Below are 22,522 nucleotides of genomic sequence, written 5' to 3' on the forward strand. Positions count from 1 at the left end.
GCTGATGGCCTGGCTACCTCCACCAATCAGTGTCCAGATCTGGCCATCTACTTGCTCATCTGAGTTTGTGGTCTAGTGTCAGTCCTAAGTCTCTGGTGCCTAATTGGGAATTTGCAAGACTGGCAGGAGTTGGTTTGTACAAAGAGCCGATGAGAGGCTGCCTTTTGCCTTTGTTTACCCAAGATAAGCCTAACAGTTGAGGTCCCGAGAGCATGTCCCTGGAGTCTGGTTTTTTAGTTGCTCTCTTTGGGGTTGGTGCTTGGGAAACCCAGTTATCAGCATGAACTGTGACTCAGTGGAGACACCTCTGCTCCTCATGCCCGCAGAGACCACCTGAAGGGAAGGACTAAGAAGCAGTGCTTTCCAAGGAATTGCTCTGACTTTGGGTCACATCATTTGTACAGTTCCTAAATTCAGTTTACCTACGTAAAGGGCCCTCTCAGCTTGCTGTGGGGTCCACTAATGCCTGGCAGGAGCAAGCAGGCCCAGGCCCACATTTTTCACCTCTACAGCACCATGTCTGAGAGGAAAGTGAGGTCGTCTCTTAGGCCAAGTGTTCCCTGTTTGGAGGAATTAGATGGGCTGTTAAGATCTGACAAGCAAAAAAAAAAAAAGATCTGACAAGCACAAAGTATCCTGAGCCCCCCTGAACGGTGCTGAGACAATCCATGGCTGGAGCCAGAAGTCTTAGGAGATGGAGCTGTTTCAGCCTAGCACCCTAGGTCTCTGTTCCTGTGGCCTTTGTGCCCTCCAGGCCACAGTGAGCAGGGAAGACAGCCCAACTACTACTACCCTAGAGCTGATCCCCAAGATTATCTGTGAAAGGAGGCGTGGAATGTTAACAGGTGTTTCTTCTAAGACTTTCCTCTTGCACCTGCCTTCGCTGTTGCAGGAGCTCCTCCCACAGCGTTCTGGCCATGGGAGGAGGGAAGAGCTGTGGTCCGCTTTTCCCCACTCCACGGTTTCTGTGGCCGAAGTTGGGTCCGGTTCTGCGAAGCCTCCAGCAACTCTCCATGGAGAATGAAAGCTTCCCCAAGGGGCTTGGCTCCTTGTCAGGATTCCCCCTCACCTCACCACCACGGAGGTGGACAGAAGGGCACTGGCCAGGGAGAGGTAAGCGTGGCAAACTGGGTAACCGCCGGGTTTGGTGTTCTCTTCGCCCTTGGCTTCACGGCCCTACCCTTATAGCCCTCTGTGTGCTCTAATGCCCAGAGCAGAGGGTGGGGCCCTGTGGCGCCAAGGAGACTATTCCCACTCTGGAAACCGCAGGTTTGTTTCGGATTTCTGTGCCCAGGGCCCAGACAGGTCGCGCCTTCTGCATGCATAGCCATAGTCCTCATGGCCTTTCGGGGCGGGGGAGGGGGGAGCGCCGCTGTTGCAAGTGAACCTGAACGCAGGGGATGCTCGGGATATGGGGCATGGGTCCTAAGGAGCGGCGTGTTTCGGTCCTTGGGGTTGTCCATGCTGGACCCCAGTCAGGAGATGCCGTGGCAGGGCACGGGGATCACCCGAGCCTAGTCCTGGAGTTGGGAATACCACGTAAAGAAGCCGCTGGGTCAAGGCCTGGGACCCACGCGCCGACAGAGGCTGCCACAGCCGCTGCCATCAGCGCGGGCCCCGGAGCCGGGAGCCAGAGGCCTACGTCCTGCAGCCTCCTGGGCTGGCTCTTTCGAGGTCTCCAATCACCGTGGAGCCCCGAGCATCGTCCACGCCGGCCGCACCGTGGCGCCAGAGCTCACAGCCTGGCCGCGCTCGCCCACTTTGCCCCGGGGTCACGTGGAACCGGGGGGGGGGGCGCAACCCGATGACGCACGCCCGGCGCAGCTCTCGCCCCGCCCACCACGGGGTCACGTGGCACGGCCGGCGCAGCTTGATAACGCGACGCCCAGGCCCTGGGCGCAGCTCCCGCCCCGCCGCCGCGCCGAGTCCTTTTGTCCAAGATGGCGGTGCCGGGGGCGCTGCCTCTTCGGCAGCCGCCGCCGCCGCCGCCGCTGTGAGGGGCCTGCGGGCCGCCCGCCCGCCCGCCGCGCCGGCGCCATGAAGAGGCAGAGCGAGCGAGACTCGAGCCCGAGCGGGCGCGGCTCGTCATCGTCGGCCAAGCGGCCGCGGGAGCGCGAACGGGAGGCGGAGGCGGGCGGGCGGCGGGCGGCGCACAAGGCCTCGGGCGGCGCCAAGCACCCCGTTCCAACGCGGGCCCGCGACAAACCCCGTGGTAGCGGGGGCGGCGGCGGCGGCGGCGGACATCGCGACGGCCGCGGCGCCGGGGACGCGAATCACCGTGCGAGCAGCGGCCGCTCCTCAGGCTCGGGCGCCGGCGGCGGCGGACGCGGTGCCAAGGCCTCGGGAGACCCGAGCGCTTCGGCCACTTCGCCCCGCGCGTCTCCACTACCGCCACCTCCGCCGCCGCCCGGGGCCGAGCCCGCGGGTCCCGGCTCATCAGCAGCCGCACCCGAATACAAGACGCTGCTCATCAGCAGCCTGAGTCCCGCGCTGCCCGCCGAGCACCTCGAGGACCGGCTCTTCCACCAGTTCAAGCGCTTCGGCGAGATCAGTCTGCGCCTGTCGCACACGCCTGAGCTGGGCCGCGTGGCCTACGTGAACTTCCGGCACCCGCAGGACGCGCGCGAGGCCCGCCAGCACGCCCTGGCCCGCCAGCTGCTGCTCTACGACCGTCCGCTCAAGGTGGAGCCCGTGTACCTGCGCGGCGGCGGCGGCGGCGGCGGCGGCGGGAGCAGCCGGCGAAGCAGCAGCAGCAGCGCGGCCGCCTCCACGCCGCCCCCGGGGCCACCCGCGCCCGCCGACCCGCTCGGCTACCTCCCGCTGCACGGCGGCTACCAGTACAAGCAGCGTTCGCTGTCCCCGGTTGCCGCCCCGCCACTGCGGGAGCCCCGCGCCCGCCACGCCGCTGCAGCCTTTGCCCTGGATGCTGCCGCCGCCGCCGCCGCCGTAGGACTATCCCGGGAGCGGGCCCTGGACTACTATGGGCTGTACGACGACCGCGGGCGACCCTATGGCTACCCGGCGGTGTGCGAGGAGGACCTGATGCCTGAGGACGACCAGCGGGCTACGCGCAACCTCTTCATCGGGAACCTGGACCACAGCGTGTCAGAGGTGGAGCTGCGACGGGCTTTCGAGAAGTACGGCATCATTGAGGAGGTGGTCATCAAGAGACCCGCTCGTGGTCAGGGCGGTGCGTATGCCTTCCTCAAATTCCAGAACCTGGACATGGCCCACAGGGCCAAGGTGGCCATGTCGGGTCGGGTGATTGGCCGCAACCCCATTAAGATAGGATATGGCAAGGCCAACCCCACTACTCGCCTCTGGGTGGGTGGCCTGGGACCTAACACCTCACTGGCGGCTCTAGCCCGGGAGTTTGACCGCTTTGGGAGCATTCGGACCATTGATCATGTCAAAGGAGATAGCTTTGCCTACATCCAGTACGAAAGCTTGGACGCAGCCCAGGCCGCCTGTGCTAAAATGAGGGGCTTTCCCTTGGGAGGTCCAGACCGCAGGCTGCGGGTGGATTTTGCCAAAGCAGAGGAGACTCGGTATCCCCAGCAGTACCAGCCCTCACCCCTCCCTGTGCATTACGAGCTGCTCCCAGATGGATACACCCGGCACCGAAACCTGGATGCCGACCTGCGGGTGAGGGATAGGACCCCCCCACACCTCCTTTACTCAGACCGAGACCGGACCTTTTTGGAAGGGGACTGGACCAGCCCCAGTAAAAGCTCTGACCGCCGAAACAGCCTCGAGGGCTACAGCCGCTCAGTGCGCAGCCGGAGTGGTGAGCGCTGGGGAGGAGATGGGGACCGGGGCCTGCCCAAGCCCTGGGAGGACAGGCGGAAGCGCCGGAGCCTTTCCAGTGATCGTGGGAGGACAACCCACTCCCCTTATGAGGAACGGAGCAGGACCAAGGGTGCTGGGCAGCTTGTGGACCGAGGCTCTGACCGCACCCCTGAGCGCAGCCGCAAGGAAAACCATTCCAGTGAAGGGACCAAGGAATCGAGCAGCAACTCCCTCAGCAACAGCAGACACGGGGCTGAGGAGCGGAGCCACCACCACCATCATGAGGCTCCAGACTCTTCCCACGGGAAGAAGACTCGGGAGAGCGAGCGCAATCATCGGACCACTGAGGCTGAGCCCAAGCCTCTTGAAGAGCCAAAACACGAGACCAAAAAGCTCAAGAATCTTTCAGAGTATGCCCAGACACTGCAGCTAGGTTGGAATGGGCTTCTAGTGTTGAAAAACAGCTGCTTCCCGACATCTATGCACATCCTAGAGGGGGACCAGGGGGTTATCAGCAGTCTCCTCAAAGACCACACTTCTGGGAGTAAGCTGACCCAGCTGAAGATTGCCCAGCGCCTTCGACTGGACCAGCCCAAGCTCGATGAGGTCACACGACGCATCAAGCAGGGGAGCCCCAATGGCTACGCCGTGCTCCTAGCCACACAGGCGACCCCCAGTGGGCCTGGCACTGAGGGGATGCCCACGGTGGAGCCAGGCCTACAGAGGCGGCTTCTCAGGAACCTGGTCTCCTACTTGAAACAGAAGCAGGCTGCAGGGGTGATCAGCCTGCCAGTGGGTGGGTCCAAGGGCAGAGACAGCACGGGCATGCTCTATGCCTTCCCTCCCTGCGACTTTTCACAGCAGTACCTCCAGTCAGCACTGAGGACATTGGGAAAGCTAGAGGAAGAACACATGGTGATAGTTATAGTAAGAGACACAGCCTAGCCTGAACCGTCTTTTCCACAAAAGCAGTTATTTTAAGATCTGACCCCCACCCCCACCCCCCGCCTTCCCCCCAACTCCAAAACTTACCCCCTTGGTTTGAATTCTCTGCTGCTTTATTTCGGTTCATTTGGTAGGGGACCAAAGTCCTCCCCCACCAAAACTAAATTCTTAGGTTTTGGGTTTTTTTTTTTTTTTTTTTTTTAACAGTGATGAGAAAAATGAGAAGGGACTCCTGTCTTGTTGGTTTCTAGTGTATGAGATAATGTCTGCTGTGTTCTGTATTTTTTTATTTTTTGACTAACTGTATGGAAAGTTGTCAGTAAAGCCTTTGTCAGAGGATGGATTTTTAATCCTGTTCAGAGTCCTGGTTTAATCAAGTTTTTTTTTCTCAAAGGATGGAAGACCTCCCTGCTGCATGCACACAAATGCCCTACGTCATCTTTCCACCACTGGGGTATCTCACAGTCCTCCTGCATTGGTGGGTCTCAGCCCCTCAGCTCTTAGGGCTGAATCAGGACTTTACTCACATTTGTTTTTTATCTTGGCTGAGAGCAGGTGGGTTTCATTTTGGACCCTGCCATGCCAGATTGAGCAGAGCCCATGCACAGGAAGGGGTTGAGCCTAAGTCTAGCCAGCAGCTGTGGTAGTTTTTTGTTTTCTTGCCGTAAACAATGTGTGTGTCCATCAGTTTGAGCTGTAGCTGTTGAACAAAGCACCTAGTCTTCAGGCCTTTTTGAAAGCATGTAGACCTTAGCAGTTGTGTGGTCTTGTAGTCATGGGAGGAGCAGTGCAATATTGGGGTCTTGGTACCATGGATCCGTGAGGCCTCCTTTTCTTGTTCAGCCTCCCTTCTAGCCTTAATGCAGCAGCCCAGGGATACCCAGTTGGAGACAGCTGCCTCGGACTCCAAGGGACAGTGGAGGCCAAATGCTGGAATGGAGAGTGGGAGGCAGCTTTCTCCTTGGTTAATTCTTGAAACTTTCCCGGTGTTTGTGAATTCTGGCTTTTCCTTTGATTGTTCGGGGCTGATGTGTCAATGGAGTGGGCCTCTGCCCAGTCACTAGAGCTTTGTGAGGGACACTGAATCCCTGGCCTGAAGAGTTTTTGAGGTAGTACAGTGGGTTAGGAAAATGCTCTTGTTAACTGACATAACTTTCCCAGATACAAGTAGGCACTTATGCATGTAGGCCTCTTGCCCTGATGTTGCAGAGGTGGGGACCACTGGGAGAGAGGTGCTTCTGTGGGGAAATGTCACAGTTGCCGAGGTGTTGGGCAGTGCTAGAGCTCACAGCCATTCAAGCTGAGCTGCGGAGGAATGTGGAGGCATCAAGCTGGGAGGGAAAGATGGCTTGAAGTTCTGTGGCCACGCATCTCTACTAAGACAGTATGGCCAGCATTGGCAGATGAAGCCAGCAGTGTCAGGGACCAGGGAGGGATATCAGTCACACAGCAGTTGTCACCATAGAGCACAGCCCAAACCCTATTTTTCAGAATGTTTGTGGCAGTTTAGATGTTTTAAAAGGATCATTGTCAAGGCTGAGGGAGAACAGAAGCTCCAGTAAGGGAAATGAGCCCCCAAATGACCAGGAACTCCGGATTCTGTTGACCGTGCTGTCCTCTCTCTAGGTCTGGTCCACTACCCTGGCTGGCACGAGGCAGCGCAGGTGACAGCTGGGATGTGTTGAGAGAGACAGTTCGTGAGATGGAGGCGGGGGCTCAGTGCGGACCTCATGGACAATACATGCCTCTCCACAAGGACAGTGAAAGAGGTGACTTTTTGAGACCTTAGAGATTTAAAATAAACAGGGCAAGGAAGGCGCCTGGGGAGGTACTGCACTAGGCTTCAGCTGGTACTCGTGAGAGAAAATGCATGTTCATAACAAACACAAGAAGTGTTAAATGTGTTTATTTGCCTGTTTGTACTTGAGCTTTGGCCACAACTGCCAGGTATCTGAGCAAAGCAGTGCGAGGCACAGTAGGCCACAGCTGCACCATTCCAGGCAGTTGGAACCACCAGAAGGAGGAATGGGCCTCATCTTGTTTAGAGCAGATGAGGTAGGGACGAATGCCTGGGTCACAGGCCAGAGCCGCCTTGCTGTATTAAGCCCAAAACTTCTCTGGGCTGTTCCTTCATAGAGTGGGTGCTCAGGACCCAGAATACTACACCTCCTAGTTTTCCCAGACAGAAACCTAGAAAGTCTGGCTGGAGAGGACACTTAAACCCTTGCTTTGTTAACCTGTCTTGAGGGATAGGTGCTTTCTGGCCCCAAATTGAACTACAGAGTTTTCCTGCTGTGTGACCATCCTCCTCTTCCTTGGACCCTCTTCTCAACTCCTTCCTTCCTCTCTTTAAGACAGCAGCTTCTGTAACGTCTCTCAGAAAGGCCTTGGCCAGCACTAGCAAGGGTAGGTCAGGTGGTCAAGCCCCTGGTTGATTTATGATGCTGCCCTCAGAGAGAGAACTATTTAACTGCAGGCAACCTGTGCCTCCACCTGGGGTTCAGGTTCTATCTAAGGTGTGGCTTAAAGGCAAAAATCAACCTAAGGCGAAATTTGCCTCATTGGCGGTTTGCTACTATTCCGCGTGTTTCTTCCTAAGTGACTGAGATCATGAGCCCTGCCTGGCAGATAAAGAGAGCTGATGTTTCCTTAGCCTCTTAGGGCACTTCCCTAAGGGAGTGTTGTCAAGTTGAACAGGAGTGTGCTTTCTTATTGCAGGTCCCCATCTCCACCCAAGAGACCTGTGGGTGTTCCCAAGAGCTGCTGGCAGAGTTCAGGGAGACTGGCTCTGCTCAGTTAATGACTAGAATACAATGCGTTTAGTGCTTCTTGACTTTTAACCTGTTTTCTTCTAATGCACCAGCAGTCAAACTAGTCCACTGGTTAGGTGTTAGCAGTTCATTTAAGCTGAGGCATGAAGCAACCTAAGAGCTGAGACCTCTGCTCTCTAGAGGACCAAGAGGTGCCTGTGTGTGACACAGGACCAACCACTTCAGTGTGTGTGATGAACTGTATGGTGCTCCGAAGCCCAGCAGGGCTTCACTAGCCCCTGGTGAGTTTCAGCCGTCTTGTCTTGCTTATTTACTTACAAATTTGTCCTCTTAGCAAAGGGAGAAAAGTCTCTTTAGCTATAAATACCTATATGATAGGAACCGGGCAAACTCAAAGGAAGAAAGAGACTAGGGTCTCCTATTTATTGTGGGTAAGAAGGGGGTGGGGTGGGGTGGGGTGAGTGAAAAGGTAAACGCATCTGGTACTTTCCCTGGTGGTAGCAGTTTAACCATAGGCCAGTTGTAGAGGCCTGTGAAATACCTGCAAACCCAGCCTGACCAAGCCCTAGCTGCCCCTAAACTGCCAAAACTGAAGAACTGCCCAGGTCTACTGTTGTACTCCCTTCAGAAAACAGTAATGACAGTCAGTCACCCAACTACAGGGATGGCCAAAATGCTTTCACTCCCTAGCTTTGTCAGCTCATTGCTCCACAACCTCCCAGGACCCCTAACGTTCCAGCTCCACCAAATCTACTCTGGAGCTGCCTTCTTGCTTCAGAACCCGGGATAGAGAGAGGCGTGCGGAGTGGACAGTGCCCTGAGCACCTGCCTCTGCCCCCTGCCCAGTCCTCCTCGGGGCGAGCAGCAGACCAGGGTTAGATGCTGTGACTAAGCTGCTTTTCTCCCCAGAGTGCTTTATTTGGGCAGAACGTGTTCTCACCCCGTCCTGGGCTGCCTCTCTTGGAAGGCGTCTTTATTGCCTGGCTAGAGCTACAAGGAAAGGGACAGACCCCACTTTGGTAAAAGAGAACAGGGAAAGGCCATAAACAAAGACAGACTTGTAGTTTATTTTGTATTTTTTTTAAATAAATACACTTTACATTAAAAGGCCTTTGATTTGTACTTTCCACATTGGGGAGAAAGGGAAGAAAAAAAGATTTTTGAAAAACTGAATCACAAAGAAAAATAGAGGGAGTGAACTTATATCCTAAGTTCCCTCAACTCCACAAAAACCAATATCCACAATGACCTTGCTGCCCCCCCCCCCCCACCAAACCATGAAGGTGGGTAAGCCTAGGCATTTACTCAGCAAACAAGCAGCACCTCCTCCCCACCTCTGGCACAAAGGAAAACAAATTAACCTGACAGCATATGAGGCAACAAAACAGGTTTAAAAAATCATATATTATATTTATAATAAAATATTCTTAATCCTTATCAATTTAAGAAACCACGGTTTTCCTTTTCATTTAAATACGTATGTAAAAATGCCTCTATTGTTATTTAGACATCATTTTCTTCCATAGAAAATGAACTGCAGGGACAAGAGACCTGGTGGATATAAGTTCATACCCTCAGTTATAAATGCCTTTTTTTTTTCTTTTTAAGTTTTATAAAAAACTATTTCTTGTTCTTTAAGTAAAGAACATTATACAAAGAAAATATATTGTGAAATAACCCCAGAGACGTGTTGGTTTTTTTTCCCCCTTGAGGAAAGATATGTCCATCCTAGGAGAAGGGGGAAGCAGAATAGGGCCTAACCCCTGTTGTCTTTTTTTTTGTGTGGTTATTGTTTTTAGAAGGACTCTCAGATTCCAGTGAGACTCTAAATCATAATCCTCTGAATGCAGGGCATGCAGTTCCTTAAAAGAGCCCTGGGAGAAAGGGAAGGGAAGATGTTTTGAATTCATTTGACTCAGTTTCTCGCCTGCCAAGAATCTCTTCCACGTGGTGATGGCTCCTCACTCATTTAGAGATAAGATGATGTCATCTTCCAAATCAGAGTTGTCAGAGCTGTCGGCTGAAAGGTAAGGAAAGGGAGAGACTAGATTACGCACTAGGCTTGTAGGAAGCTTTCAGGGAGAAAGCACCTGCATACACATAAATTTATGCCTGAGCATGGTTAATTACCAGTTTCCTGAAAGAAGAAAACATGTCAATTAACTCCTCGGAGCTGGCTCTGGAAAATATACTGTTTGGGCAATGATGGTTACTCCTGGGACCTCTTGCTTGCTTACCTTTCAAAGGACCTGGACGTGGTACCCTCTTGCTTCCTAGAGGTTCTTCCTCCTGCCTGAAAGGCCCTAAGGGGACCAGGCAAGCCCCCTCTGAAGCTTTCGCCCATGGTGCTTTGAGTGGCTGCAAAGGGGCAGGGCTGATAGGAGCAGTGAGTGAGCCTGTGTAGTCCTTTGGCCTCTGGAGTCCCTCCGGTGGGCACAGGCCTGCCTGACCCCCCAGGACCACTAAAAAGGCAGGCTGAGCCCAAGCAAGGATGAGACTTCTCTTAAATTCGTCAGCCACTCTCTTCTCAGAAGACCTCATAAAGGCAGAGGTAGTCAACCTGGGATTCATTCCTCTGAAATTTCTAAATATAATCTGAAGGGAACAAATTCCCAAAAGATACAAGCCAGAGCTTGCAGCAATACGAGAAAAACTGGGCTGGAGGCCAGCAGGGAGTAGCTGTGGCACCCTGGAAGGTGGCACTGTGTCTGACCCTCTGCTTGACCATCTGCCTTCCAGGCAGTGAATAGACCACATGAACACCTCTGGAAGGATCCATTAAGAGGTGAAACTAGGTGGTAACAGAAAGAACCCTCAAAGTGAGGTAGATGCACCTGTCTGGATGACAGAAATCAGAGAGAAACACAGTACCTAGCTCTAGTATTTGCTGAGTGAAGGTAAAGGAAAAATTCTAGTGCCCATTTTGATCACTCTCAGCTTAGGAAGCTGTGAAACAATTTCAACAAGGTCCCCAGGGAAATGGGCCAGCAGGTCCTGAGCTGGAGCCCTGAAAATGCCCATAGGCCCTGGGGTTCCCATGAGGAGAGGGACAGCCACTGGTTCCAAAGAATCCCTCATCAGCCCTTTCCCACGTACCTGAGAGACTCCACTCAGGGAAAGCTGATGAAGAACTGCATGTTCCCAAACCTTCCATTCACTACAATCTCCTTTAGGAAGAAAACTGAAGTGGATAAAGTAAAACCAAGAAAAGCATGGCCGTGATAAAATGAAGTCCTGAAGGTAAGCAAAAGTGATGGCTGGAAAAACCAGTGTTCCTGGGTCTAACAGGGCACAAGCATGGCTTGACTTTATTGGTGAGGAGTAGGGAAAACAAGATGGAGATCAAACTAATACCTGACACCGCTAAACCACAAACTAAGCCTCATCAGCTTCCTTGCTGAGAACTCCAGGAGGAAGTGAGCAGGGAAGGGGGTGACTCAGGCACAGCACTGTGTCCAAGGCCCATGGCAGACTGCGGAGAATCCCCTCATGCTCATGTGATCTATGAACCAACACTGCCACACCCACCTGCCTGAGACCTATTCTAACCATCAGCTGCAGAGCTACTAAGAATTAAGAATCTTAACAACTCTGCATCACACCCAAGGACTGTAAATGCAGCTGGAGGAGGAGAACACAATCTTCCATAAGCAAATAATTGTCAGGCACAGGGTTTAACAGAGAACTTTCAGGGGTCAGGGGTGGTCAGGTGGCAGGACTCCCTTCTCTACCTTCCTTAGCCTTTTCTCATCCTCCAAATGTTGAAGAGACCCGAACTCAGACCCTGGTGGGGACCTCTCCCTCTGAAAGACCCTGGAAGCAAAGGCAGTCAGTGTTAGTCCCTACCATGTTTATTTAACCTGTTGCTCTACAACATACAGGCTTTTGGGGTGGGGGGGTCAGAACTGACTGGAAAGAGAAACAAAGACCTCAGAGTCAAGGTGTCTCTCTTCCTAGGGCTGGGGTTCTGTATATGAAATCGATCATTGGATCTCTGGGATCTGGGGCATATGCAAGGTTACATGGGGGGCATGTGGGTGTGGTTTTCTATAGTTACAACAGCTTTCATCATATCCTAAAAGGGCTCCACAAACCCCAAAAGGTTAACAGCTAATACACCAGATGATGAGTGTAAGGCAAAATATCAGCAAACCAAGGATACGGAGGGTGGTCCTTGTGTCTGCTCTGTTTCGAGCCGCTATCAGTCTCTGTAAAACAGAGAAAGCAATAGAGTACATATGCTGCACATGCCACCACCTCAGTTCTAGAGCCCAAACTGACATGTCCTCAACTTGTCATCTATAATGGCACTTTCACATCATAAATATTCCCACCAAGTTAAAGTAACATTCTCTGATAGAATTAGGGTTTTCCAGATTACCTCTTGGGCTTAAAAGAATGAATTTCCTAGAATAAACAGTAAAAGGCTATAAAGGAAGCAGTAATTTCACAGGCCAAATACAAAATTAATTTATATTCAAACTGAGAATGGAAAAATTAGTGATACTCTTAGGTCGGGGGTACCAGCTGCTCCCCTAACCTACCTTATATTACTTAAAATTGAAGGGAAACAGAACTTGTGCCCACGTGTCACAGGTGACAAAGAAGTTTAGTAAAACTTCCCTTTTTATTCCCATCAATATTGTCATGTTTCCCTTGCCCCTGAGTCCCTCTTACCCGGCTCTCTGACCATCGCTAGGGACAAAGGAAATCCTCCTTCAATGAATCATCTCAACCTCCAAGTACCAAAAAATGGAAGTTGGCAAACAGCAGATGGGCAGATACAAGGCAATCCCTCCCACCCCACAGAGCTTCCTCAAAATGCAACTTTGGCAAGAGGACTTAGGTAAGAAAGTCAGTCTCCCCTAAGCCAACTGCCTTCAATCTTGAGCTCTAGAAGGAAGTATAAGATTTATCCCAAAGTAAATGGATTTAGGTCACTGTGGAACAGGAGAATCTTATATGCTTAAATATATATACTGCCACCCACCCTCTCCTCTCCTACCATACATACACACTCCCTCCCTCCCACTGCCCCCAACACCAAACACCAATGACTAAAAACCAAGCATCTACTCTGAAGAGGCTTGGAGTTTGCTGAGCTTAGGCCAATACAATAACATTTTCCGTAATGATGTAAATGTTCTACATCTGTGCTGTTCAATATGGTAGCCACATGTGGCTACTGAGCACTTGAAATGTAGACATGAAAATGAGGGACTGAATTTTAAATTTAATTAAAATTCTAATGGCCACAGGTGGTTACTGGCTACCATATTAGGCATAATACCTACCTTGGCTGTGAGAATGCTGGCCAGGTTAGCTACATGAAAAATGACTGAATATCACAGTGCTTACTCCCCAGTCAGGCAGGGCAGCACTAGGAAGAACCAGGACCACAGCAAGCATGAGTCTGTCAACAGTGACACAGGTCACAGTGATGCTGCCAAATATGTCCTCTTAAAACATGCAGAGTATAGCAGCAGAGCTCGCAGACTCTTAGAACTATTAGGTGATTTACTCGGGTCCATTAGTATAGGCAGGGGACAACTTGACTTCAGAAACCTGTTCTAATGGGAAGGTACTGGAAAAACTGGAACTTGTTCTTCAAAACTTGGAATAGGAAAGGGGGGTGGGGGGGGGAAGGAACAAAACAGAAGCCAAAGAGAAACATCTGTTCCCTGGCCTTTAAGAGGGATTAAGCAAAAGCAGGCAGGAAGGGGCTGCAACCCACAAGAGGGCTTTTATTTCTTTACAACTTTAGAAAAGAGCAGGTACAGCACCCCCATGAGCGGCTGCATCTGATGATGTCAGCTCTGCCTCTTGGGAGAACTACACTTTTGCCCTCCAGTCTAAAGCTAATCCTCTGAAGCAGGGGTCGACAAACCTACAACCCATGGGCCAAACCAAGACCACCGACTATTTTTGTAAATAAAGTTTATTAGAACACAGCCACATCATTAATTTATGTCTTGTCTCTGGCTGCTCTCACACTACAACAGCAAAGCTGAGTAGCTGCAAAAGAGACCATTCAGCCCACAAAGCCAAAATTATTTACTGTCCAGCCTTTGTAGAAGTCTGCCAACCCCTGTTTTAAAGAGATAATAGCCATTTGGTTACAGAGTCGTCATGACAGGAGCACTGAGGATGAGAGATGTGAAACTGCTTTTCCTTAAGGGCCCAGGTGGTGACTCTAGTTAATGGGGCACAGAACCCTGGTGTGGCTTGCCCGCTGGGCTGGCACAGGGAAGGGCCCTTTCCCTAGGTACCCAAGCCCAGCCTCGTGGTCAGCCCTAGACTTACTGTCCCCCAGGATCAGTTCCACTTCCTCATCTGCATCAGAGTCTTCATCTTCTCCATCCTCTCCCTCCTCTAGCAGGTTTGCTAGCTCCTCATCAGAGGGAGAAAAGTCATTGTCGCCATCCTCCCCTGCGTTCTCATTGTTGTCATCCTCCTCCAACTCCGCCTCCAGCAATTGGTCAGTGTCAAGCTCATCTAAATCATCAGTGTCGTCATCATCTTCATCGTCATCTTCTTCCTCCTGTTCTTCCTCTTCCTGGTAAGAGAGCATGAGGTCCATTAGGACAAACACAGAGACCCAGCCCATGTGGGCCACCTGGGGAGTCTCTCTCCTCCTCAAAGGACAGAGGAGGTAACAGTCAGTAGAGAGCATGGTAATCTAGGTTAGCACACACTTCATGGGCCAGCTTGACTCGTCAGTGAAGGCTGAGACAGGCACATACATGTCCCCCAAGACACTCAAGCGTGTCCCCCAAGACACTCAAGCACTCCTCAGACAAGGACTACTGGTCACTCCACAAAGGCATTACTGGTCATGCAGCCCTTATCTAAGGAAATGGACAACACACTTCACAGAGGTCTCTGCCATCAACATTCTATGTTTCTAACTAATAATAAACCCCAAAGGGCTCTTCTCTCTATCCTGTATCAACCAAACCAAATGAAATCACTTGAGGCACTGGAACTAAAGCTTCTACCTGGAATCTAAAAAGCAGTGCTTTAATAAAACAGGAAGAACACAGCTGCTGAGTCACCAGCTCCTAAGCCCTTCAAATTCTTGTCCTTGATCTTATTTATAACCATGTATGTGAGTCAGCACCTCTGACGGTGCTATCACAAGCATCCAATGATCTGAATGTCCAACAAAATAGACTTTTACCACTAAAGAGATACTTGCATTTTCTGTTACAAGCCACACACACACCAAAAAAGTATGGTAGAGAAATTGTCCAGCCTTCTGTTCCCTCCAAACTGTTTCCCTTCAAGCAAGAGAGGACACGACGACATCTCTTTGCTTTCCTAAGAACGACAGGTGTTCCCAAGTTAAAGTGACCAACATTCAGTCACTAATCCTTCTGCTCAAACATCAACTGTCAGCACTGCCAGTAGCAAAAGGATTCTAATTCCTGCAATAATAAAATATAAAATTCATTTAACACACCAGCCTAATAAAAGTCAAGACAAAACAAGCCCTACATTAGCAGAAAAAATCTTTAAAAACATTTTGGAAGTGCTTTAAAAAAAAAAGGGGGGGGGGGATTTCCCCAGTGGAACAGTGGTTAAGAATCTGCCTGCCAATGCAGGGGACACAGGTTCGATCCCTGGTCCGAGAAGATCCCACATGCCACGGAGCAACTCGTGCACCACAACTACTGAGCTTGCAAGCCACAACTACTGTGAAGCCCGTGTGCCTAGAGCCCATGCTCCGCAACAACAGAAGCCACCACAATGAGAAGCCCGCGCTCACCACAACTAGCAAAAGCCTTGGCGCAGCAACAAAGACCCAACACAGCCAAAAAAAAAGTGCTGCCGCGTGCCAATCACTTAAAAACCAAACACTGCTTATCCAGCCACTAGTGTTCATCAGCTGTAAAGTAAACTAGGCTCATATTCATCAGGGTAGCTCTGCTTTATGAACTTTTGATAATTTTGGAACCACCATTTAGAGGCTTTTTGATTTGCTGTTTGACCCACTGATTTAGACTTTCCAACAATTTCTGGCAGCTACGTGGGAATAACTGGCCCCTTTAAATACCCAGTATTCCTAATGCCTGTACAAGTATGTGTCCACACCAGAGTTTATGTGTGCGCGTGTGTGTGAATGTACCGCCATGATAACCTGAGACCACTGTTCCACAGCCTGGCCACACATGACCTCCATGTGGACAGCTACTAAGCATCTGCCCACTGGAAAGGAACTGAGAATGCCTGAAGGCAGTAACAATAAACTGACGCACAGACAAGCTTCTGGCCCTACAAATACATCAGCTCGTACAAATAACAAGGGAAAAGAGAGAGGAGTCAAAATTCAGGGAAATAATTCAAAGTATTTACCAGATTACAACTTTTGCCCCTTTTTTTCCACACGTTTTCAGGGATCTGACCAAAATTAGTTCTAATTAATAAAGTTCCTTCAGTTAAAAAGCACATTAAAAAGAGTATCCAGGGCTTCCCTGGTGGCGCAGTGGTTGAGACTCCGCCTGCCGATGCAGGGGACATGGGTTCGTGCCCCAGTCCGGGAAGATCCTACATGCCGCGGAGCGACTGGGCCGCTGAGCCTGCGTGTCGGGAGCCTGTGCTCCGCAACGGGAGAGGTCACAACAGTGAGAGGCCCGCGAACCGAAAAAAAAAAAAAAAAAAAAAAAAAGAGTATCCAGGGCCCTGTGTTTCTTAAGCCTCTGTGGAATAGAATAATTACATGAAGATAGTGTTAATTATTTTTATTTTTGATTCTGAAGTTAATTTAGTACACAGTTATTGATATATACACTCATCATTGTTTTCGGAGTATGGGATAGGAGAAAATGCCCAGGCTTTGGGATCCAACAAGCCTGGGTTAGAATCCTGGCTCTGCCAATTACATGCTGTATGAACTTGGGCAATTTACATACATTTTCAATGTCTCAGGATAGAATAACTTTTAAAGGCCCACAGTTGAGTATGTAAAAGGCTAAACTGTTCAAACAGGCACCTGTTAGCCAGCAAATTTAAGGAAGATTGTTCTTCATTTCTAAAAACATCAAAACTTAGCTGATCCAGGAGAACTAAGAAAAAGCTCCAAAGTCAAGAGCAATCCTAGAAAATAGGTCAACCAGGGTCTAAGGTTTGAACTACAGATACCATTCCAAATTCTTCCAGAAGCCTACTTTTACTTAATCTTGTAGCAGAAGAAATAATTTATATTTATTCATCCCAGAAGGCCATGATGACATATGTGACAACAGGAGAAGGGAAATGAATAGGAAGGGGAGACCTACCTGAATCTCAAACACATCACTTCATCATTTATACTCTGGATTTAATGACCAGTGGTTTAACATGTATTTTGTTACACATGGATATGGCCATAAACTCACTTTCTAAATTTTAAATCTGAAACGTGGAGCATGAAACAGAACAGAGGCTCACAAGATCTATCCAAAGTGCTGTGGTAGAATCTAATTCTGTGGTTGAACCCAAAAGAGTCTAGGAAGCAATTTTAAGAGCATTCTTGCAGGTTTAAGTACCTGGTTAGTAACATGAGGCCCTCTCCTTCATATCTAGAGAATAAAGCTTCCACTAATGAGTGGTCAAAAAAGTGGTCCAAAAAACCAAAAATTATTACTTAATGAAAAAAGCAAATCTTGCTAGAATCCCGATTCAAGTCCAGCAACATTTAGATGTTTTGGATCCAGGAATATTGATTTTTAAAAAATTCTCTAAGACCTCTCTTTTAGAGCTTAGAAACAGGAATTCAGGGCCACGCTGTTTTAAACTACTAATAAATTCTCCTACAGAAAAAATTCTAAAACTCTTCCCTTCTTGGTTCCATCTTAAGTCAATTTCATGGTTACCCAAAGGCCCAAACCCCTGCAGATAAATCAACCCACTCCTCTCCTGTACAGAGAACAGGTCAACTGGCATAAGCTCCCTCAGCTGCCCTCTGGTCCCTCACCACATCTAAACCTGACTTCAACCATAGTCTGAGGAAGAAGAAAGGCTTCCACTTCCGCTCTGGACCTCAGTCCACCCCCGGTCCTTATTACCATGCTGCACCTTCCTCATGCTCACTCCACTCACAACCACCCTCACACTTGGCTCCACTAGCTTTCTTACCTTCTCTGAAGAAAGTCAGCTTCCCCAAACCTAACAACTTCTCAATCTACACAGGCTTTAAATGCCTTCCATCTATAGACTTTTGGGTAACCTGAACCCTACTCCTGGCCTCCAAGTCCTCAGCCACCACTTGCTCACTCATCCACTCACTCTGTCTTCTATTCCTCTAACACTTGACGGTCCGGCTTCTGCCCACAGCACTCCACAGTGTAGCAGGTAATGGTATGTGCTCTGGAGCCAGGCTGCCTCACAGGATCCAAACTCTGCTGACACTATGTTTACTTAGCCTCATAGGGTTGTTGATAGGATTTAATGGGGGAAAAAATGTGTATACATGTATGTATATAATCTCTTTGGAAAGTGCCTGGCATATACTAAGTGGTCCGATAGTCTGTTGCTCCTATTATAATAACTGGAAGCTTCCTAAAGGAATATGAAGGCCTGAGTGGCTAACCACGGGGCTTCTCTACAATGACTGACACTAACCAATCCTGGCTTCCACACTGGGCTGCTGATCTTTACCTGATCCCTTCCAGATCTCCTAGGCATAAAGGTTCCTACAACTTAAAATTTATTTCTGCCTTTACATTTCCTCTCATTCATAAATCCTGAACTCACATTAGATAACTCTACCCATCTGTACCACAGAAACTTCTAAAACTGAACTCAAAGCACCCCCTAAACCTAGCACCTTTCCCACACTTCTCCCAGTTACCAGATGAAACCTCAAACATCTTTCACTTCTCCCACTTTCACGGCTTCACACCCAGTTAGTTAATGTCACTCACAGACCTGGGGTGCCCAGCACTCCCCTCTCATTCCACTCACCTACTGCATTCTCCCTCCTCCTGTTTACCTCCAGTCTCTCCAACTGTCAATGGTCTTATCCCTTCCCAGATCAAAAAATCCAGGCACTCCATAATGCTGCCCACATTACAGAATTACAACAGAAGCAATGATTACTAAACAACCATTTAATGCCAACTTCTCTAAATCTTAATTTCTTGTTAAATGAGAGGATTTAATTACATCACTGGTTCCTACTCAGGTATGGCCATCAGAATGTGTATTTTGGAGCACTGGGAAAGTTCTCCAAAATACACATGCCTAAACCCCACCCAGGGTCCAGGCTGACAGAACCAATCTTTACAAATTAAGCTCCAACAGGAGGATTTTGGAAAGGTGCCCCAGGAATTGTGGAGTGCACCGTAATGAAGAACCACTGTACAAGATGACCTCTGGTTCTAAAATTCTACTCTCCTGTAATAATGTACCCTATCCAAAGACTCCCAATGACAGAACCAAAAAGGTGAATACAGGCACCCCTTGTTTTATTGCAATTACACTTTGCAGATACTGCGGGGTTTTTTGTTTTTGTTTTACAAATTGAAGGTTTGAAGCAACCCTGCATCGAGCAAATCTATCAGCACTATTTTCCCAACAGCATTTGCTCACTTCATGTCTCATGTCACATTCTGTAATTCTCAGAATTTCAAACTTTTTCATTATTATTATTATATTTGTTATGGTGATCTGTGATCAGTGATCTTTGATGTTATTATTACAACTCCCTAAAGGCTCAGATGATGGTTAGCATTTTTGGCAATAAAGTATATTTTAATTAAGGTATGTACACCTAATAAACTACAGTACAGTGTAAACATAACTTTTATATGCACTGGGAAACCAAAAAAATTCATGTGACTTGCTATATGGCAATATTCGCTTTAATGCAGTAGTATGGAACTGAACCCACAATATCTCCAAGGTATTCCTGCATAGGTATTACCACTGACCTTCCCTCCTATCAAACTGTCTTGCTCTCTAGGACTTAATTTGATTTTCTTTTAACTAGTGCACCATTTGTTTCTAGACCATTCAAAATTCTTCTTGAATACATGTCTATTTTTCAAGAGAAACAGCTTTTAGCTTACACTGCCTTCAAAAATATAACCAATCTCTTAGAAAAACACCAAACCTCTCATCATACTTTAAAAACAGTTAATCTAAAAACTAGTATAGGGCTTCCCTGGTGGCACAGTGGTTGAGAGTCCACCTGCCGATGCAGGGGACACGGGTTCGTGCCCCGGTCCGGGAAGATCCCATATGCCGCGGAGCGGCTGGGCCTGTGAGCCATGGCCGCTGAGCCTGTGCGTCCGGAGCCTGTGCTCCGCAACGGGAGAGGCCACAACAGTGAGAGGCCCGCGTACCGCAAAAAAAAAAAAACAACAAAAAAAACTAGTATAGCTTTTTAAAAAATGCAATTAAAACCTGAGCCTACTGTCTTGACATTTCAACGTCATATTTGCAAAATTTAAACTCTTGCTTCTCCTCCTGACACTTGTTCCTGTTGTTAACTATCCTTAAAAGCTATACATTCATTTCAGGGTCATAAACACTTGTGCTTTTCTCTCCTCATCAGCAGAATCTAATTCACGTATATTTTAAATTTCTTAGTTGGGAAAAAAAGGCTTTTCAGGAATCACTGACCAAGCTTACAGCAGGTGTGTAATCAGTAAAGACTCTTACCATCCGCTTCTAGGCAGTGGAGAACACACAGGAAGCACAGCACACAGTGTGTCCCAGATTCCAAAGTGGAGTGGAGAAAAGAGATTATTCCCTTGTTTTGTTTTTGGTTTTAAAAGAAACTTAAGATTAACTATAATTAGTTGAAATGCACTGGCTTTTCAAAATCTAAGAACAATGATCAATTACTAATCTTTGGTTTTATAATTTTCCTAAAAGTTAACATCAAAGTTGACTGAATTGATTTTTAAAAACAACACATATACCGAAATTCCAATGGATAATGAGTTTTGATAAGTGCCTAGCTTTATCTCTGCTTTCACCAAATGCCTGAAGGCTGGCAGGAATCAAATATTATAGCTGTCAAATACATTGTATTATGTTTTCATTCAACAATACAGTGGTACAGTTCATCCCTCCTTGTTAATCTCCAAGCTTATTTAAACAGAAGGGCAAAAGACAAACTTTTTATGTATGTAAATTATATCTCAATAAAGCTTTTTCAATCAATAAAACCCATTTATATAGGCACTTTATGCTAGACCATCTTATCAGATGGCAGCTGACCATTCAGGATTCTGAGTTTATTTTGCTAAGGTGAAAAGGCAAATTCAAAGGTGTTGGTCACAGGTGCCTGCATCCCTGAGCCATGCAAGTCATACCTGGAACACCTGAGAAGACCTGACAGCAGATATCTGGACTAGGACAAAACTGACTAGCAAATGACTCAAATGAAAATGAAGTCTCCAGTTTTAAAATCAGGTGAAGCAAACAAAGGAAAGTAAGTTAAAAAAAAATCAAGCTGATACAGGGAAGAGGTGATGAGGAGAAATCTGATGAAGATAGTAAATACAGAAAAACACCACTGCAAGATACTAAGAGGACATGTGAATCAACAGAATTAAGGTTACAAAGGAAGCCTGCTTAAATAGATACAGTATTATCACACTGAAACATATCTGAATCAAAAACCAAAATTTCAAGGGCTTAGGGGGAAAAAACTTCTCCACTTCTCTAACGGATGTCCTTCGAACATGAAATGCACCAGCTGATCCCTAAGGACAGTGGTATCAGTATGTGCCATGCAATGTGCCTTGACCCTAAGAAATCCAGAAACAGTGCTAAGTCACTCACAGTGCACACCTACACAGACACCTACTCCTCTTCCAACTAGAAACCTTTCAGGCCCTTCCACAGAGTGAGCCCTAGGGCCACTCGTTAGGGCCCTCTTGAGTCTGTCCCTCCTGGCCTTGGCTGTCTATGCCTCTATTTTTCCTTCCTGAACCAGAGTCAGAAGTCCTAAACACCACCCTACCTCTCTCTAGTATCTTTCTCCCTTAACCTCTCAAAATGAAAGTTAAATAGAACCACAGAAGAATGAACCAGTCTCTTCTCTGACCCAAGCCTCCCTGTAGAGGGTGGAATGAGAAGAGAAGAACACTTAGGGTGTTCCTTTATGGTGGTCTCTTGCTTCCACAGCCAGCCACCCAAGATTCACTTCTCATCCATCACTCCAAATCTGCAAGAAGAATGAGGCCAAACCCAATAATAGCCCCCCAGCATCTAAAATATCTAGCTTCTCTTTTCTTGACCTCCTCCTCAAAGACAGACACCAGGTATCACATGGACCCATGTGACAGCTCCCAGAGAAGACTGTTGCCCACTGCTTTGTAAACTGCAAGCATGTGGGAGAGTAGGAATAATGGTGTTGATAAATAACTTTAAATAAACCCAGTTTTTGCTTCAGATTTACAGTTCAACAAGTAACATCCAAGAAGCTTGAGACAAAACTGATATCTTGTAGTGATCTATAATGAGAGGGGTAGTGATGAATGAACCCATGGAGGACGAGACAGTCTGCAGCCACCTGTACCACTATAATATACCAACAAACAGCTTGACAACATCACCTTCTATACCTACTCAAGGATAAACTACATCTTGATTCACGACAGCTAAAGTGGAAAAGAGTATGCATTAAGGGAAGGTGGTGTCTAAGGAAGCCAAAGGCCACAAGAATAAAAGACCAGACACTATTAAGAAACTGACTCAAAGCAACTACATGATGTTTGGAGGATCTAATACCACTTGGCAAGCTCTGGTATGAAGAAATACTAGCAACACATATGAGTTAAACACTGCTGCATTCAAGAAAACATGAAGATCCATGTCACAAATAAATCAAAGATCTCAAGTATCCATCTGAAGACCTCTCCCTTTTACCCAGATCTCACAACTCACATGAGGTTTAAATACTGTGGGATCCTCTCACCCATGAAACCAAGGAAATCACTGAGGACTCTATGGGCCAAGCAGCCGGAGAGCATTAAAGGAAATCCCTTCTATAATAGGGATTTCCTAGCTGTATCTGGTGA

General features: G+C 48.3%; 2 protein-coding genes across 6 annotated transcripts in view; one reads left to right on the forward strand and one right to left on the reverse strand.

The window, feature by feature from the left end:
• The first annotated feature begins 52 nt into the window (after window positions 1-52).
• On the forward strand, window positions 53-14,092 carry RBM15B (RNA binding motif protein 15B). 4 transcript variants are annotated; one of them, XR_003796581.1, is made up of 3 exons: window positions 53-1,113; window positions 6,361-10,745; window positions 13,882-14,092. XR_003796581.1 is itself a non-coding variant. In XM_029241992.1 (1 exon), the coding sequence occupies exon 1, from the start codon at window positions 2,038-2,040 to the stop codon at window positions 4,732-4,734; it is 2,697 nt and encodes an 898-aa protein (XP_029097825.1). In that variant the 5' UTR covers window positions 1,914-2,037; the 3' UTR covers window positions 4,735-5,071. The 4 variants fall into 4 exon arrangements, 1 of the variants encoding a protein (XP_029097825.1); XR_003796579.1 differs by lacking the exons at window positions 53-1,113; window positions 13,882-14,092 and adding an exon at window positions 2,038-4,716 and having other exon boundaries at window positions 6,361-6,503; window positions 9,356-9,385; XR_003796580.1 differs by lacking the exons at window positions 53-1,113; window positions 13,882-14,092 and adding an exon at window positions 2,038-4,716 and having other exon boundaries at window positions 6,361-6,503; window positions 7,453-7,466.
• DCAF1 (DDB1 and CUL4 associated factor 1) overlaps window positions 8,557-22,522 on the reverse strand; it is a 94,152-nt gene continuing 80,186 nt past the window's right edge. Inside the window, exons 23-24 of one of the 2 annotated variants that reach the window (XM_029241991.1) lie at window positions 13,809-14,061; window positions 8,557-9,525 (exon numbers count right to left, since the gene is read on the reverse strand). In XM_029241991.1, coding sequence (XP_029097824.1) covers window positions 9,467-9,525; window positions 13,809-14,061 — 312 coding nt within the window. In that variant the 3' untranslated portion in view covers window positions 8,557-9,466. Of the gene's footprint in view, window positions 9,526-10,754; window positions 14,062-22,522 lie in introns of those variants that run through there. The other variant, XM_029241990.1, reaches the window with a different exon arrangement.

Source organism: Monodon monoceros, unplaced genomic scaffold (genome assembly GCF_005190385.1).
Source record: "Monodon monoceros isolate NGI ecotype Baffin Bay Population unplaced genomic scaffold, NGI_Narwhal_1 Super_Scaffold_3, whole genome shotgun sequence".
NCBI lineage: Eukaryota > Metazoa > Chordata > Mammalia > Artiodactyla > Monodontidae > Monodon > Monodon monoceros.

Coding starts and splice junctions, on each gene's coding strand:
- RBM15B (XM_029241992.1), top strand. CDS start 2,038: ATGAAGAGGCAGAGCGAGCGAGACTCGAGCCCGAGCGGGCGCGGCTCG.